A 17,459-nucleotide genomic window follows, 5' to 3' on the forward strand; every position below is an offset into this window, starting at 1 on the left:
TGCTTTCTGGGCCTGTTCATCCCTCTGTGGAATCAGACTCAGGGCCCCTAGGTTCACCTCCTACCTGGTTGGCGGGTGCTAGTTGAATCATCTGCCTTTGCTTCAGTTTTTGCAGGTGCACCAGACTTAGACCAATCTGTGTTGGGGAGGGGGTGGGAGGTAAGAGAGAGACACACTTGAGAGAGCTCACAGCCTGGACAGGAAGGACTGTAATGTGAGAGGCCTCAAGACCTCAGCAGAGGGAAGTCGCATGATGGGGTGGGGTGGTTAGTGAGAGTGTCAAATTATCAGGGGCTCCTAGAGATGCTTTAGGATCCCTTTAGGTCTTAAATGTATTATTATTTTTTTGTTTTGTTTTGTTTTGCGGTACGCGGGCCTCTCACTGCTGTGGCCTCTCCCGTTGCGGAGCACAGGCTCCGGACGCGCAGGCTCAGCGGCCATGGCTCACAGGCCCAGCCACTCCACGGCATAGCGGGATCTTCCCGGACCGGGGCACGAACCCGTGTCCCCTGCATCGGCAGGCGGACTCTCAACCACTGTGCCACCAGGGAAGCCCTATTTTATTTTTTATTTTTATATACTTTTTGTTTTTTTCCCCTAAAATGTATTTTATGGTTCCATGGGCAAAACACTGAACTAGCTAGCCTCTAAGGGAAATATGATTAAAACAAAATAAAGTTGAAGTTGCCCAGTTGCCAAGGATCTCCTAATCCAGTTATGGAGCAGACACTTCCTGAACGCCAGGACGGTGGTGCCACTGGCAGCATAAAGGCTGGTAGGTTCTGCCTGGGGTGCGAAGTTGGGGTGAGGGCTGCTTCAGCAGGGAAGGGTTAGTAGGACTCAGGAAGGGGGAGGAAGGGCCCCCAGGCCAGGGTAGGCGTAGCGGCTGTCTCTTCACCTCAGGCACTTCTACCAGTCCCCTGGTCCCGGAGCTCCAGGTTTTCTTGCAGATGTGGTGTTCTGGTGAGAAGGCAGGAAGCCGAGTGGACAGAGGGTGAGGAAAGCCAGCAGGAAAAGGCCGTGAGGTGTAAAAACTAGGGTTTGCTGATGGATATCCAGGACAGATATTGACTGCTCGGCCTTTGCCCTCTGGCAGTTTCTAAACCAAGTAGCCAATGAGGCTAATGGAAGAGCGAAATGACTGTAGCCTTTGGGTGGCAGGTGCCTGGGGCCCTGCTACTGTCCTGTAGGGGCTGTTGTGGGACTGTTCCAGTCCACGGCCTCTCTGCCCCTTTTCCTCATCTGGAGGGATTGTGCTATAATCCCGCGGCCCCAGAGGTATTCAGGGTCCTAGTCACAGAGAAGCACAGAACTGGACAGGAACTTCCGGCCCATTCTGCCCAGGGCTTGGTATAGAAGCCGGACCCTCTATCTAAGGCTCCCTGAATATTCAGTGCCCTTGCATCAAAGAAGCCATGCAAATTGCCAGTCTAAGGTCTACACTTAGCTGGGCAGGACCAAAGCTGAGGAGGTGGGTATGGGAGGTGTGTAGAGGAGCCTGAAGCCTTGGCCATATGTGTAGGGTACAGAAAGGTGACACAGCTGGACCAATTCAAAGAGAGAATGACTGGCCAGAAGCCTCCTCCAATCTGCTTCTCCCCAAACACACTCTGCCTCTACCCGTTCCCCAGGGAAGAATGTTTTACTTCTGCTCAGGAGGACCTAAGTGCATCCAGGGCTGAGGGAACCTTGAGGGTCCACCTGGGCACTTGTGCCTATCTGCAGGGGCCAGACCTGCCCTGTTTCCTAACTTGTCTCACCATACAGACAACTGTAAAAATAAAACATGTTTATTGCTGCAAAACCTTATTAATACAGGTCCATAATCTCTTACCCGAAACCCTTAGGGCCAGATGTATTTCAGAATTTAGAATTCTTTGGGCTTTAGAAAGCTACCCAGGTATGGATGCTGAATATTACATAATACTACCAGAGGGGTCTGGGGTGACACCCCATAATCCCCCAGATCAATATTTCTGTGGAAAACTGTGAAAATGCACACTAGAGGAATAAATGAAGAGCATGAATAACACTTGTTTTTTTTTCTTTTTTTGGCCACACCGCACATGTGGGATCTTAGTTCCCCAACCAGGGATCCAACCCACGCCCCCTGCAGTGGAAGCACAGACCATCACTTCACTTTAAGGTTTTTTGTTTGTTTGTTTTTCCTACCACCTCTCTCCCAGGTCAGTTTGTTTTGTTTTTTTTTTAGTTTTAGTTTAATATTTATTTATTTATTTTGGGGTGTGTTGGGTCTTAGTTGCGGCACACGGGATCTTTCCTCGTGGCGCACAGGCTTCTCTCTAGTTGTGGTGCGCAGGTTCCAGAGCAAGCAGACTCAGTAGTTGGGGTGCACAGGCTCTCTAGTTGTGGCGCACAGTCTCAGTAGTTGCGGCTCATGGGCTTAGTTGCCCCGCGGCATGTGGGATCTTTGTTCCCTGACCAGGGATCGAGCCTATGTCCCCTGCATTGGAAGGCGGATTCTTAACCACCGGACCACCAGGGAAGTCCCCCAGGTCAGGTTATGATGACAAAGTTAGGAAGAAACTTCTGGCTTTTGGCGGTTTTTTTGGATTTCAGAATTGCAGATAAGGGATTGCAGACCTGTACTTGCTTGCCTATTTACAGAACAGCACAGTTGTCATTGAGACTTCTGGTGCAGTGGCCAGACTACCTGGCCTCACATCCCAGCTCTGGCATGAACCAGCTGTGGGACCCTGGGCCTCAGTTTCCTCACCTGTAGCACAGGAGTATTAATTCTCCCGCACAGGTGTGCTTTGAGGGTTAAACAGCTTAGTATACAATACAGTGCTTAGAACCCTGCTTAGTATGTGGTTTGCTCAGCATATATGGAACATGACAACATCACTGAGAAAGACAGACATTTAAGACACGTCTTCAGGACAATCTGATAATTACAAGCTCACTGCTGAGGTCCTGCAGGCCACCAGGGCAGGCTGAATCTTTTTTTTTCTAGTATTACAGTCATTCACATCCTCAGGCTCGGAGCCTCCCAGGGCTGCAGACATGGAGGTTTCAAAAGTCCCCACAGGAGGCTCTGTCACACCTTGGGGTCAGCTGAAGGGGAGGCAGAAGGTGCCCTGGGAGGGGTCTGGCCTCGTGTCCTTTATGACAGTGGAGCACTCCCTCTCTCTGCCGGGGCTCTGGAGTCCCAGCCCCTTAACACATCAAATGGCTGTGAGACTGGATTCTCGTTCACAGAGGAGACATGGGGTTTCTGCTCCACTGAAAATGCAAAGGTGAGGCTGGGCCTTCTCCAGACATATCTTTCACAAGCATTTCCACAGGACACAGTGAAAAGGGGTCTTTCCCTTATTGTAAAAGTAACACGTGCTTATTGCAAAAATTCAGATCATTCAAAAGGACAGGAAATAATGGAAAATATGGCCTGTGTTGTTCTCATCCTCTAACTGCCTGGGACCAACGAACAGGCCCCCAGGCACCTGTCTCTCTGAGCTTCTCCTCATATACACAAGGACACCCACACACCACACATACACTCACCCTCACACATACACACCCACACACCCTCACACACACGTGTTCCCACCCTTGCCGCCTCCCCTACACCCTCACAGCCCCAACACCCTAATCTTTACAAAAGGGGATCAGACATACATAAGAGAACACACTTATACATGAGGCAGGCATTCAGCCATTTCTTCCTGACGCTAGCAGGTGCATGAAGGATGCTGCCCCTGTAACTCTTTGACTATTGTTCTGGTTCTTCCCTGACTGCCCAGAGCCTTGGTTTTCACGTTCGGGAAGTGGGAATGAGAATAACATAGCCAAACTCTCACAGGGTGCCTGAGAAGCTCAAGTGGGGTTTACACTTAACATGAAATCATTTTGCAAATTGTCAAGTGTAAAACCATCTGAGGAATTACTACTGCCTTTCTCCCCATCCCCGAAACAGGAAGTAATGAGACTTTCAAAAGGACTTCAGGAAGATGGCAAAGCCATCCTAGTGGCACAGACCGCTTGTAACAAGACTGATAGGGGTGAGGACGCCTCAGTTTTGGAGTGGGGTGGGCCCTTCACAGTCAGATTTCATACCAGCCAGCCAGTGCAGGGGGCCTTCAGGTCCCCAGACACCCCACAAAACACCTCCTTGATCTGTGACGGTGACCTTCTGTCAGCAGATGAGTTGAGTAGCCCCTGCTCTTGCTGGGCTTTGGGAATTATGGGGGTCCTCTCCACCTGCAGGGAGAAAGGAGGGAGGTGACCCCAGCCGGCTCCCCAGCCCTCCCCCAAACCCAGGTGGTGATTCCCTGGAGCGCTCCCTACCCCCTCTGCCTGGCTCCAGGATGGTGGGATGCGGCAGGAGGCTGAGGCCAGGGAAAGCACCCACCCCATGCCCCGCCCCCATCCTGAGTTCCAAGGCAACCCGGCCATGCTTGAGAACACCTGGGGCTTCCTCTCCCCAACCGGTCCATCCCACAATCACCTGGGGCTTGCTCGTAATAAGATTCCTTATTCCTGGCTGTGGGGAAAGAAAACACAAGAGAGGAGGTGGGTGGTGTGTCCCCACCTTCTCCCTCCCGCTCCCGCTCTGGGCCCTTCCCAAAGTCAGGCCCAGTGGTCTCCCCTGACGGTGGGATCTGCAGGGTCCTCGGGGTGGTGTGCAGCTGTGGGGTGGGGACGTTTGGGCTTTTCCACAGGTGGGGGACAGTGGGTAGGACCTCAGCAGTAGTTGCTGCTCCCCAGGAGGGAACAGTTCTAGCTGCAGGGATGGGAGCACAGCATTCTTCCCCATAAGGCTGGACCAGCCAGAGGGCCTCCCACTCCTTTGTTTCTTCCCCACTTACCTTGAATGCACTTGGTCAAGATCACACCAACAACAACCACCAGCAAGACCAGGATGAGGGAGATAACCATGGCAGTAGGTCCAGGATGAGAGGACTCTAAGAAAAGACAGAGAGGGCTTCCCTGGTGGCTCAGTGGTCGAGAGTCCACCTGCCAATGCAGGGGACGTGGGTTCGTGCCCCGGTCCGGGAAGATCCCACATGCCGCGGAGTGGCTGGGCCCGTGAGCCATGGCCGCTGAGCCTGCGCGTCCGGAGCCTGTGCTCCGCAACGGGAGAGGCCACAACAGTGAGAGGCCCGCGTACTGCAAAAAAAAAAAAAAAAAAAAAAAAGAAAGAAAAGACAGAGAAAAGCCCCACCCTCCCTCCACCACCACCCAGTCCATGGGACTGTCTCCAGGTGCCCTGGGCCCTTCCCAGCCCCTCCTCACCCGCTCCGGGCCAAGCCCCATCTCACCCCAGGACACAGTGAATGTGTGGTTCAGGCTGGAGTGCTGCACGTGGCAGGTGTACTGGGCCTTCTCCCCAGCCGGCACCCGCACAGCCGCCCACGTCTGGTAGGTGCCGTCCCCACTGGGGCGTGTCTCCGCATTCTCGGAGTCCAGTTCCTTCTCCCCCAGCCACCAGCTCAGCAAGATGTTGTGTGGATAGAAGCCCAGGGCCCAGCACCTCAGGGTGGTGCCCCCATCCTTGGCCGAGTGCTCCGTTATCCGCACCGTGGGTGGATCTGCAGGGAGAGGGAGCGAGGGAGGCTGGTGAGTGCCCGTGCTCTGCCCATCCCTCCTGCTTAATCCTGGGCTCCTCCCGCATCCTCCAGGGCGGAGGACAAGGAAGTAGGGACAGGGTCTCTCTCCAGGGGAGGCACCCAATTACTGCTGCAAGCAGGGACAACCCATTGCCCACCATTCCAGAGGGGCACTGTCCCGGGAACTTCCATGAGGGGGATATGACTTCCTGCCCCCAACCTCCAAGGAGGGTCCTGGGTGGGGCTGTTGGGCCCTAGACTGACCCTCCCCCTTCTCCCTACAGAGACCCTAGGGTTTTCTCGGAGACTTGACATACTTCCCCCTGTGACTTCCTGCATACAGGAGGTGCCTAATAAGACTTTGTTAAATGAGGGCAAGAAGAATGATACTTCTCTGACCCTATAATGAGAATGGTTATGACTGTGGGCTCCAGAGCTGGACATCCTGGCTATGAAGCCCAGTCTGACTCTGGTCCACAGCCCTCTGCCAGCGCTCAGGGCCTTCCTTCATCATTCCTTCCACTCAGAGTTCGAGTTCCAAAGGACGTAATTCAGGGGTGATAGTTCATTTTCTGTATCAACTTCCCTGGGCCACGGGATGCCCAAGCATTTGGTCAAACATCTTTCTGGGTGTGTGATGGTGTTTCTGGGTGGTATTAACATTTGAATCAGTGGACTCAGTAAAGCAGATTGCCTTCTGCAATGTGCGTGAGCCCATTCACTGAGCTGAAGATCTGAACAGGACAAGGAGGCTGAGTGATACGGAGCTCCTCTAGCCTGGCTACTGAGCTGGAATACTGGCCTTTCCTGCCTTGAGACTCAAAAAATGAAACACTGACTCTTCTTGGGTCTTGAACTTTCCAGCATTCGGACTGGAACTACACCATTGGTTCTTCCGGTCTCAGGCCTTTGGTCTCAGACTGGAACTGCAACATCAGCTCTTCCTGGGTCTCCAGCTTCCTGACTGCAGATCTTGGACTTCTCTACCTCCATAGTCATGTGACCCAACTCCTTAGAACACATCTCTTTTTTTCTCTCTCTATGCATCCTGTGGCTTCTGTTTCTGTGGAGAATCCTGACTAATCTACCAGGTGAAGGACACAGGACAACACCTGATGCTGAATGAGTTCCACACTACTTATTTAACACATACCAATATGTTTGCTTTGGGGAGGCAGCAGGTATTATTACCATCCTCATTATACTGATGAGGAAACTGAGGCACAGAGAGGGCAAGTAACTTGCCCAAGGTCACACAGCCAGCAAATCCCAGAGCTGAGATGTGTATCTAGAGGCTAGGCTCCAGTGCCTGAGCCCTGAACCACCATGCTCTGCTCTCATAATCACATCTTCTGCTCCTGATGTTATCTGTCCTGTCCTCCCTTTGAGGAATATCCTCCCCATTACCTCAACTGATTCACATCCCACTACTCAATCACCAGACGTCACGGTGTGCTGGGTGCTCTGCTCAGCCCCACCCCCAGCAGCCTCCCTGACCACCACAGCCGCGAGGCTTTCACCCTCGGCACCCCAAAGCACCCACCTTCCCTAGTGTCCATCCCAGCCCTTGTGTCTCCAGCCCTGCTGACTGGGTTCAGGAGAAGTTTGCGATGCACCTGGAGTCTGGGGAGCATGTTCAGCGTGAGGGGTATGAGGGGGGACAGGGGCAAAGGGCTTCAGTTCCCCTGGCAGTCCCCAGTGGTCCAGGGAGTGGTGAGGGATGCTATCCCCTGGGGCATGGGGTCTGTTTCCCAAGGAGCAGAACCAAAGGATGTTAAACCCCAAAAGGACTTTATGAGCACCTAGTTTAACCCACTCGCTCTGTAGATGAACAAAATGAGGCCCAGAATAAGGGGGTTTCTTCTCCAAGACCACACTGGGACGGGGAGACTCCAGAACTCCCCACTCCACCTCACTTGGAGTGAAGGCCTGGGGTCTGGACTTTCTTCCTCCTCTGCAGGAAAAAGCTGTTGGCTAGCTGGCCATCTTTCTGGGTCCTAGTGGGCTTGTCTGAGCCAGGAGGACACTGCCTGCTTCCTCACTCCCCCCAAAGGCTTCTCTGTCAAATGGGATGGCTCTCAAGGATGGGAGCATGGGGCCATTCTGCACTGCCACAGGGTGGGCCTTACCTCTCCGGCTGAATCTCTGGCCTCCCAGCTCCAGGTATCTGTGCAGGGAGGCCAGGCAGGGGCCTTCCAGGTAGGCCTTGTCGTACTCTGCGTAGCAGCGCTCTGTCTCCCACCAGTGCTTGGTCCGCATGGCCACGGGCTCAGCTGACACCCAGCTCAGGGTTTCCAGGTCCAGCGACAGGTGGTCCTGCCCATCGTAGCCAAACTGCCAGAAGCCCCTGTAGTGGCCGTCTTCCTGGATCTCACAGCCGAACATGCGCTGAGTGCTGTGCATGCCTGTGTGTGCAGTTAAGAAGGCTTTGGTTAGTGGTGGCCGGGGGTGTCAAGTCCCTGAGAGGCGCGGAGAAGCCCACCACCCAGAGGGGCCTCCAGAGGGTGGAGGGACAGGGTGTCAGCATTTAAAAAACAAAAACAAAAACTGGGGCTTCCCTGTGGCGCAGTGGTTAAAAATCCATCTGCCAATGCAGGGGACATGGGTTCTACCCCTCGTCTAGGAAGATCCAGTTGCCATGGAGCAACTAAGCCCGTGCGCCACAACTATGGAGCCTGCGCTCTAGAGCCCATGAGCCACAACTACTGAAGCCCGTGCACCTAGAGCCCGTGCTCTGCAAAAAGAGAAGCCACCGCAGTGAGAAGCCCGCGCATCACAGCGAAGAGTAGCCCCCGCTCGCCGCAACTAGAGAAAGCCCACGCGCAGAACCGAAGACCCAATGCAGCCAAAAATAAATAAATAAAATAAATAAGTTTATAAAAAAAAATCTCCCAAGTAATTTTGATAAGCAGCCTGGGCTGAGAAACCTGCTGGGCCTCTCATGTGGGATGAACCCTCAAGTTCATAATTAGACACATCCTTATTTCATATCCCACACTACTTATGGGTGTATAATGTCCTCAGTGCTAAGACTATGTCATGCCATGCTTATCCCAGGGGCCCTGGGCTGATGCACAGCCCTTCCCAGGCTCAGTCCTTTATATCTACTCTTTCTGAGGCCTCTGGGGACCCGAGGCTTTTAGTCTGGTCATTTGGGTGTATCTGGGCACAGAGCAGGAGGGTGTTGTGTGAATGAGCTGTGCTCCGTAAGCACTTTATTGAGAATTAGCAGCAGCCTTGGTGGTAGCTGTAAGCTCGCTGTGGCTGAGATGGGGAAACTGAGATGGCATCTTGAGGACCTGGGGTGGGCAGGCGTGATTTGAGGGTGGTGCGTGAGGCAGGGAGAAGCCTCTCCCAGTCTGCTGAGGTCCAGAACCCTGGGTAGCCAAGGGGAGAGGGGGAGCTATCATGGGCCCTCTGCTCCTGTGGATGCTTGCTGCACTGGCCTGCGGGCTGGCTGCTGAAGCCCCGACTGATTCTGAGGACCTGAGGCCCCTGCTGGGCTGTGGGGGAAGGAGACTGAGAAGAGCCAAGTATCAGAAGCTTGCCCCACACCCTATGATAGGCATGGCTGCCTCGAGGGTCAGTGTGCAGAGTGTGAAGCATGGGAATTCTGCCCAACGCACCGCTGCTGTGGTTGTGGTAGCCCATCACCGTCCACATCTCCACCTGCTGCACCTCCGCCCATTTCTCCTGCTTCCTGGTCTCCGTCTCCCAGTACTGGGCATCCATTGACGTCATCCATGGGGCCTGGGGCTCAGCCTTGCCCACACGACTGTCAAACCGGATGAAGGGCTGGTCGTCCACGTAGCCTACAGCCAGAAACTTAGGGAGGCTTGGGCCTGGCTTTGATAGGGTCAGGTAGTAGTAGTGGAGCGAGTGTGTCCCTGTGGAAACACAGACTGGTCTCAGGCTCACATGGACTGCCTGGGTCTGCACTGGGTGGGGGTCGGGGGGAGGTGGTCAGTGTGCTGGGTAGGGTTGTCAGTGGAAACTTATCCAGAGAATTCGTTATCAGCAAGAGCAAGAACTGGGAATTTCAGTGGAAAAAATAAGGGCATGCAAAGAGTTTAAATATAGACAGAATCAGTCAAACACTGAGAACGAAGTTCATGCATTAAGGCTTATGGATTTTATTCCCAGAAAGTTTCTCAGCTCTTCACTCAGGGCCTACGTATTCATACTTTATACTCATCTCTAATAAGTATGATTGTCTGGTTTCCCATTTCACAATTAAAAAGATTTCTTTTTAAGAGTTGGTTGTTTGGGGAACTTCCTTTGTGGCTCAGTGGTTAAAAATCCGCCTGCCAATGCAGGGGACACGGGTTTGAGCCCTGGTCCGGGAAGATCCCACATGAACTAAGCCTGTGCACCACAACTACTGAGTCTGCGCTCTAGAGCCCTCAAGCCACAGTTACTGAAGCCCGTGCACCTAGAGCCTGCGCTCTGCAACAAGAGAAGCTACCGCAATGAGAAGCCCATGCACCGCAACAAAGAGTAGCCCCCGCTTGCTGCAACTAGAGAAAGCCCGGGTGCAGCAATGAAAACCCAACGCAGTCAAAAATAAATAAATAAATTTAATTAATTAATTAAAAAAAAAAAGAGTTGGTTGTTTGGAAGCTTAATTTACATGGAATTATTCATTGCCCAGACATGCCTGGGAAAGGCTGGCCATCATTCTTAGCTTGAATCACTGCTGCCAAGCTGGTGGCACCTTGACTCCATTCCCCACTCCCTCCTGCTCCCACAGCAGACGTTACAAGTCAATCTCTTTTCTCTTTGAGTCCAAATGCTGCCTCTCTACTATGTCTCCAAAAGCGCCAACTCATCAATTAAACTTGGTGCTGGAGATGAAATCTACTTAGCAGCCAGTCCTGACTCAAGCTATTAAAACAAATACTGTATCTTAAGAAACTCAGGCCACATTTCTCAGAGATATCCCTGGCTTACTCTCTTACCTAATTTTTAAAAACTTTTTGCTCAGAAGTTTTTATCCCTCAACACTCCTGTCTCTGTGTTATTTTTCTCCATAGCACTACTACACTTGCTAGAGAATATGCACTTTGTTTGTCTTGCTGATGGTCTGTCTCTCCTCTGCAGTGTCAGCTCCCTAAGGGCAGTGATTCCTGTATGGATTGTTCTGTTTCCCCAGCACCTAGATTAGCTTCTGGCACACAGTAGGTGCTCGATGGTTGAACATTCAAGTGAGAAAGGAGAGGTCAAACACATCTCCACACTCACAGCTCTTTTTTATACTGCCTTCTTGTTACTTCAGGCCACACCAAACTCCGCCCAGGCCCTCTGCACCTGCTGTTTCTTCTGCCCTGGGCACTCCCCTCTCTGTTTTCTCTCAGCCAGTTTCCTCATCCCTCAGGTTGCAGTAAGGTGTCCCCTCCTCCAGGAAGTCCTCCTGATTTCAGCCTGATGTCCCTCAGAGGGGTCTCAATAGTGTCCTGTGCTCCCTATGAAACTGTGGACTCCATGAGGGTGGGCAAAACATCTGACTCTGTCATCGCTGTTTCCCCAGGGCCTAGCAGCACAGCTGGCACACAGTGAGCACTTACTTCTGGCCTTTGTTGAACTGGACAAGAAATAAGAACATGAATGGCAGTGACAATAACCACAGCTGCCATTTTTGGAATGACCACTGTGTGCACTGGTTTAACTGCTCCTCACTCACTATCTCAGTAGATCTTTACAATAAACCTAAGAGGTCAGTGTGGTTGGCCCCATTTTACAGATGAAGGAACCAAGGTCCAGGGGAAGCCACGTATAGCACTCAAAGGCATGCACTAGAAAGAAGGCAGCCCAGATTCTCTCCCGAGGGTTCACTGCCTTTTTCTAAGCTGAGGAAAGAGGTGTTCTCTTCTCACAGCTGGAGAAACCTCCTCATGGGAGGCAAGAGGGGTCAATGTTAAGAGTGTTTGAGTGAAGGGTTAACTTCGGGTCTGGGCTGGTGTGGGCCTCCTGGGAAATGCCTGGAGTCTCACGGGGCTGTTTGCTTGCACACCACTGAGTTAAGATCAGTGTGGGGTGCTCCTGTGCTGGCAGCTGTGAACAGGCACAAAGGCGTTGGGGAGAACAGAGGCTACGGTTTCTCTGTGTCAAGGTGACCCCCACCCACTCTTTGGCTCTGATCTGCAGCAGCTCCACCTGCCCTGGAAGTGAGGGAGGGCAAAGATCCTGTGTCTTTGGGTAGCTGCTGGCCTCCTGGGTGGTGAGGAAGCCATGCAAGCTGGGCTTCCTGTCCTGCCTCTGTCTCCACAGCTCAGGAAGCATAGTGTGGTAGGCTGAATAACGGCCCCCCAAGATATCCCTGGAACCTTTGAATGTTACCTTATATGGTAACAGGCGTTTTGCAGATGAAATTAAGGACCTTGAGATGGAGAGATTATCCTGGATTGTCTAGGCAGGCCCTAATGTGTCCTTAGAAGAGGAAGGCAGAGGGTGAGTCCATGACGTCAGAGGAGAAGGTGGTGTGAAGATGGAGAAGAGAAAGATGCAGGAAGGCACCATGTGTCAAGAAATGTAGCTCTAGAAGCTGGAAAAGGCAAGGAAACAGATTCTCCGTTACAGCCTCTTTAGGGAGCTGGCCCTGCCAACACCTTGATTTCAGCCCAGTGAAACCCATTTTGGACTTCTGACCTCCAGAACTGAAATAGAATAAATGTGTAGCATTTTATATATATATATATATATATATTTTTTTTTTTTTTTTTTTTTTTTTTGCGGTACGCGGGCCTCTCACTGTTGTGGCCTCTCCCGTTGCGGAGCACAGGCGTTGGACACGCAGGCTCAGCGGCCATGGCTCACGGGCCCAGCCGCTCCGTGGCATGTGGGATCTTCCCGAACCGGGGCACGAACCCGTGTGCCCTGCATCGGCAGGCAGACTCTCAACGACTGCGCCACCAGGGAAGCCCTAAATGTGTAGCTTTTAGCCACCAAGTTGTGGTCATCTGTTACAGCAGCTACAGGAAACAAATAGTATTCGACTGAAGCCCATTAGGTCCTGAGAGTTTGGTGGCCAGTGAGTCCTGGGGCCGGGGGAGGGTAGTGGCGGGGGGAGGGAGAGAGAGAGAGAGAGGGGAATGCACCATCTGGGAGCAAGGACATCCTCTGAAAGCTGTGCCAAAGACTGAGGGACACAGAAGTAGAGGCCCAGGAACCCCGGTGCTCCCATCACCTAAGCAAAGAGGCCATGAAGGGGCTGATGTGCTCTTCCCCAGGTGTGGAAAATGCAGGAAAGAGCAAGTGATCCTGAGGTCAGGCCTGGTGGGAAAGGGAGCAACACACACCTGGTCGTTCTGTTAGGGCAGGTGCGTGACCTTGCTTACTATGTAATGTTACTATTTATTAATGTTAGCTGCTTTAGTGGCCAGTTATTTTTGGTTAAAATGAAGGGAAGTCGATCAATATATATATTTTTTAAATTTTACAAAACACTTTTAAAGCACTTAGGGTCTGGCCCTATCCTGAGCACTTTATAAGATGTTGGCCAGGTCACCCTCATAACTTTATCAGGAGGGTACTATTGTACCTATCTATGACATATGGGGAAACTGAGCCACAGGGAGGCAAAGCCACCTGCAAAGCTCACACCAGTAGTGAAAGGCAGGAACAGATTGCACACCCAGATTCTCAAGGTGATCCTTGGCTTGCACCCGCCCTTTAGTGAACACACTCCTGGGTGACACTGAGTGGCTGGGGACACATAAGAAGGCCCCTCCCCATGGCATCTCTCCACTCTCTGCCCTCCCAAGACACCATCCTGGCTGCAATTTAAGATGGCTCAGCTCTGCTCACCCTGGCAGGCTAGATCATATGGCCCAGCAGGGCCCACCCTGCCGCCCCACTCAGTAAGTACTGTCTGAGCACCTACTGTTTGGCTATTTCCGAGGCCTTGGGGATGCTGGGATAACCCAAAGAGCCCCAAGTGCCTGCTCTCAGGAAGCTTACATGAATGTAAGATAAGTAAGATAAATGAGTAAAGCGTATGGTAGGCTGGATAGTGATAAGTGCTGAGGGAAAAAAATAAAGCAGAGATATACAAAATGTTAGGGGAGGAGTTGAAAATTTTAGATAGAATGGGCAGGGAAGGCCTTCCCAGAAAGGAAACTATTAAAGAACTCAAGGAACCAGCATGTAAAGATCTGGGAGACAGAATTCCAGGTCTGCAGAGGGGAAAGTCAGTGCAAAGGTCGAGGCAGAAGCATGCTTGGGGTGTTCTGAGGCTGCTGAAAGAATGCAGGTGGGGGGCTTCCCTGGTGGCGCAGTGGTTGAGAGTCCGCCTGCCGATGCAGGGGACACAGGTTCGTGCCCCGGTCTGGGAAGATCCCACATGCCGCAGAGCGGCTGGGCCCGTGAGCCATGGCCGCTGAGCATGCACGTCCGGAGCCTGTGCTCTGCAGCGGGAGAGGCCACAACAGTCAGAGGCCCGCGTACCGCAAAAAAAACAAAACAAAACAAAACAAAAAAAACAAAACAGGAATGCAGGGGAAAAATGAAATGGTGGTGTGATTCAGTGTAGTAGGTATAGGGGTGAAAGAAGGGGCTGAATTCTGAATTCTTCCCAGGCTTGTCCAGATGGTGTCTGGAATGGCCTGGATATAGCCCTCTGGCCTAGCCCTCCCTGCCATGAGGGCTCTGGTTCCTGGCATCTGCTCTGCCCTGGACTGCTTCACCATGGCCTACATCCTGGCATCTGGTACCCATCCTGAGAGTCAAGGACCTGCTTTTAGGGCAAGTTCATGATTGTGACCCCCTCAGCTGACTTCCAGGTACCACCTCCCATGTATCCAGGGAGGGGCCTGCCATCCCTTCCTCTCTGAAAATCCCACTGCTCTCTGCTCTGCCTGCCAGATGGTCTTGAGAGCCCAGCCGGCTCTCTGCAGGGGCTCACACCCTGCCCATTCCCATATTTTCCCCAGGAGGACAGTCTAAGCTGGGACTAGACTCCCACTTGCTAACTGGGCCCAGGAGGGATCATCATGCCTTGGGCTGCAGCCCAGAGTGTGGCAAAAGAAGCCGAAGGAGGCCATCTCCTGGCTTTGGAGGTGATACCATCTGCCAGGCTGGGGGGTCAGTGCTAGGTACTGTGGGACCATGGCAGGAGGAAGTGGGGGACACACAGCAGGCGTCCAGGGGGATCTGCTCCTGCTGTGACATGGCCTAAGGAAGTGGCTACATGCCCATCGTTGCTTCAGGGCCTGTTTGTATCATCAGCTTCCCACCCCTGACCCCCTCCACTGCCACTTCCTGGTCACTGAGCCATGTGGCCAGCCCCCAACAAGGAGCAGTCCTGCACCCGCTTTGGCCCAGCCTTTTACCTCCTCTGACTGTGGTGGAGGAGAGAGGAGGCCAGCCCCTTTCCCACTCTGCCCAGGAGACTTTTTTGCACCTGCCTCACTTCCCCCACAATCCATGTAGCACTGCCAGTTCCTAGCTGCGTGGCCTTGAGGAAGTTATTTCACAGCTCCAAGCCTTGGTGTCCTCATCTGTAAGTGGGTGCAATTAACTGACCTGCTCCAGAGTGCTAGAGCATTCAGTGAGATAATGAAAATAAGGAAGAAGTACAGGCATGGAGACCTCATCTTCTTAGTCTTAGTCCTTTCCTATTCTGAAGGGAGAGGTGGCCATGGGAAGGAGACAGCTGGAGTCGGGGGTGGGGAAAGATGACTGAGTGAGGGGCAGCTCACTGGAGGTCAGGTCTCATCCCCTGGGACACCCTCCAAAGGCTCTGGCCTCTGTGTCCTCTACCCTGGCAGAGTTCCCCCACCCCAAGACAGTCCACCAGATTCCCAGACTGCGTACACGGCCTCCTGCAGACTGGGGGCTCCTGGCCTCCACCATCCTACCCCTTGTGCAGCAGGTAGGCACGATCTTTTTTTTTTTTTTTGCGGTGCGCGGGCCTCTCACTGCTGTGGCTTCTCCCGCCGCGGAGCACAGGCTCCGGACGCGCAGGCTCAGCGGCCATGGCTCACGGGCCCAGCCACTCCGCGGCATGTGGGATCTTCCCGGACTGGGGCACGAACCCGTGTCCCCTGCATCGGCAGGAGGACTCTCAACCACTGTGCCACCAGGTAAGCCCCGGTAGGCAGGATCTTACTTGTAGGCCATGGCTTCTTTTCCAACTTCAGGTGTGCCAGTTCTGCCATCACCGCCTTTGCCCTGGCCGCCGGGCTATCGGCCACCAAGGGCAGCCCCCAGGGACTCTCTGCAAGGGAGAAATGGAAAAGGGAAGTATGAATCTCAAGGTATAAACATCCTACGCATCCTTCTGTTTGCTGGGAGAGATAGTATGGAATGACAATGAGAGGCACGTTGAAACGGAAGAGGGACGTGGGGCCTTTGCCACAGGAGTGGCTGGAAACTCCCCCCAGCATCCAGGCACAAAGCCAGCAGGGCTGATTTCTGGGCCTTGGTGCCAGGCATGGTTCCTGAGCTTTACAAGTATTGATTCGTGGTGTTATCCCTGCATTCCTGTGAGGCAGGTCTTGATTGTTCCCACTTAGAGAGGAGGGAAACCAGGACTGGGCTTTGCTAGAGGTTCTCCGTCTGGCTGCCCAACACTGCTTTGACAACCCTGCCATTGATATGGATTTAGTGGATTTGGGGGTAAGGGAGGGCTGGACGCTGGCGGGTGTTGAAAACTCCCAGGTGATTCTCATGTGCTGCCCAGGTACTCCTGGCTCTACCTGGCTCTGCCCTGCCCTCCTGCTCAGCTGTGCCAGCCCTGACCTCTCCCCTTGCAATATTACTCATTTGACAAACATCTATTGAGCACCTACTACGAGCCAGGCACTGAGCCAGGTGGGGGTGTGTGTGGGGACAGAGAGACAGACATAGCCCCCAGAGAGCTCAGCTCTGGCAGGGAAGGGGACAACTGAGCAATTAAACAAGCAGATCCAGTAAGGCCAGTGGGGGCTGACAAGTGTCAGGGAGCAGAAGTACCAGGTGCCGGGGGCATCCTGGGGCAGGAGGGGTCTTGTAGGCTGAAACCTGGAGGAGATCTCACCAGTGTGAGTTACCAGGCAGTAGGGTGGGTGAGGAGCGAAGAAAATTCTGGGCTCGTGTGAGTCTAGTGTAGTTTCAGAACTTGCTGCATCAGCCTCACCTGGGGAAATGCAAATTCTTGGGCCCGAACCCTACTGAGTCAGAAGCTCTGGGGGTGGGTCCTAGCTTTCTGTAGTTCACCAAGCCCTCTGGGTGATTCTAAGGTTTGAGAACTGCTCTAGGCAAAAGCACTAGCACATGGGAATGCCTGGAATGAAAAAGAGTGTGGTGTGTTCAGGAAAACCAAGGTCAAGGGATGACTACAAATGCAAGAGATGAGTCTGGGGAGGAAAAAAAGGGCTAGATTGCCTTTTCATGCCTCAGTTTCTCCTTGAGGCCAAATTGGGTCAGGCCCTATGGGCTGGAGTTCAAGGGCAAGGTCTGGGCCAGAGAAAGGGTGTGGCTGTGGACAGCATGGAGGGGACCCTGAATCCCTGGCTTAGATGAACCTGAGATGGAGTGCAGGAAGGGGGAGGCAGGGTAACGAGGGCACGCAGAGTCACATGAGGAGGAGGGTGGAAAGAGGAAGAGGGAGACCAGAAGTAGTCTCAGTGGTCATGGCCCTTGAAGTTCTATAGGACTGGCCTCTGCAGTCCCTCCCCTAGCCTGCCCTTGATGCTGCTCCTGTCTCGGTGCCAGCTCGTTGCCCAGGCCAGATACCCAAGAGTACGGCCCTTACCCTGCTCTCACCCCCACTCCCCGGGCCCTAATTCCAGCTTTGCTGTAGTAACCAGCTTTGTAATCATTTATCTCTACTTAATCTGTCTCTCACAGTTTTGATCCCAAGGGCCACGGATTAGTTCTGCCATCTCCTCTCACCCGGCCAGGACTCCCTGC

The 17,459-nt window shown here is 53.1% G+C and overlaps 1 protein-coding gene across 1 annotated transcript; it reads right to left on the reverse strand.

Moving 5' to 3' along the window:
- Positions 1-4,156: 4,156 nt before the first annotated feature.
- LOC307052455 (H-2 class I histocompatibility antigen, Q10 alpha chain-like) lies at positions 4,157-15,739 on the reverse strand (the record flags this gene model as incomplete). The annotated part of the gene is made up of 7 exons (XM_079703380.1): positions 15,676-15,739; positions 9,197-9,457; positions 7,700-7,975; positions 5,283-5,552; positions 4,830-4,925; positions 4,469-4,504; positions 4,157-4,221 (listed from the first exon to the last, which is right to left on the reverse strand). Exons 1-7 carry the CDS (start codon positions 15,722-15,724, stop codon positions 4,157-4,159), a joined length of 1,053 nt encoding a protein of 350 aa, XP_079559506.1. The 5' UTR covers positions 15,725-15,739.
- Positions 15,740-17,459: the final 1,720 nt, after the last annotated feature.

The sequence above is a fragment of the Hyperoodon ampullatus genome (assembly GCF_949752795.1).
Source record: "Hyperoodon ampullatus genome assembly, chromosome: 4".
Lineage (NCBI taxonomy): Eukaryota > Metazoa > Chordata > Mammalia > Artiodactyla > Ziphiidae > Hyperoodon > Hyperoodon ampullatus.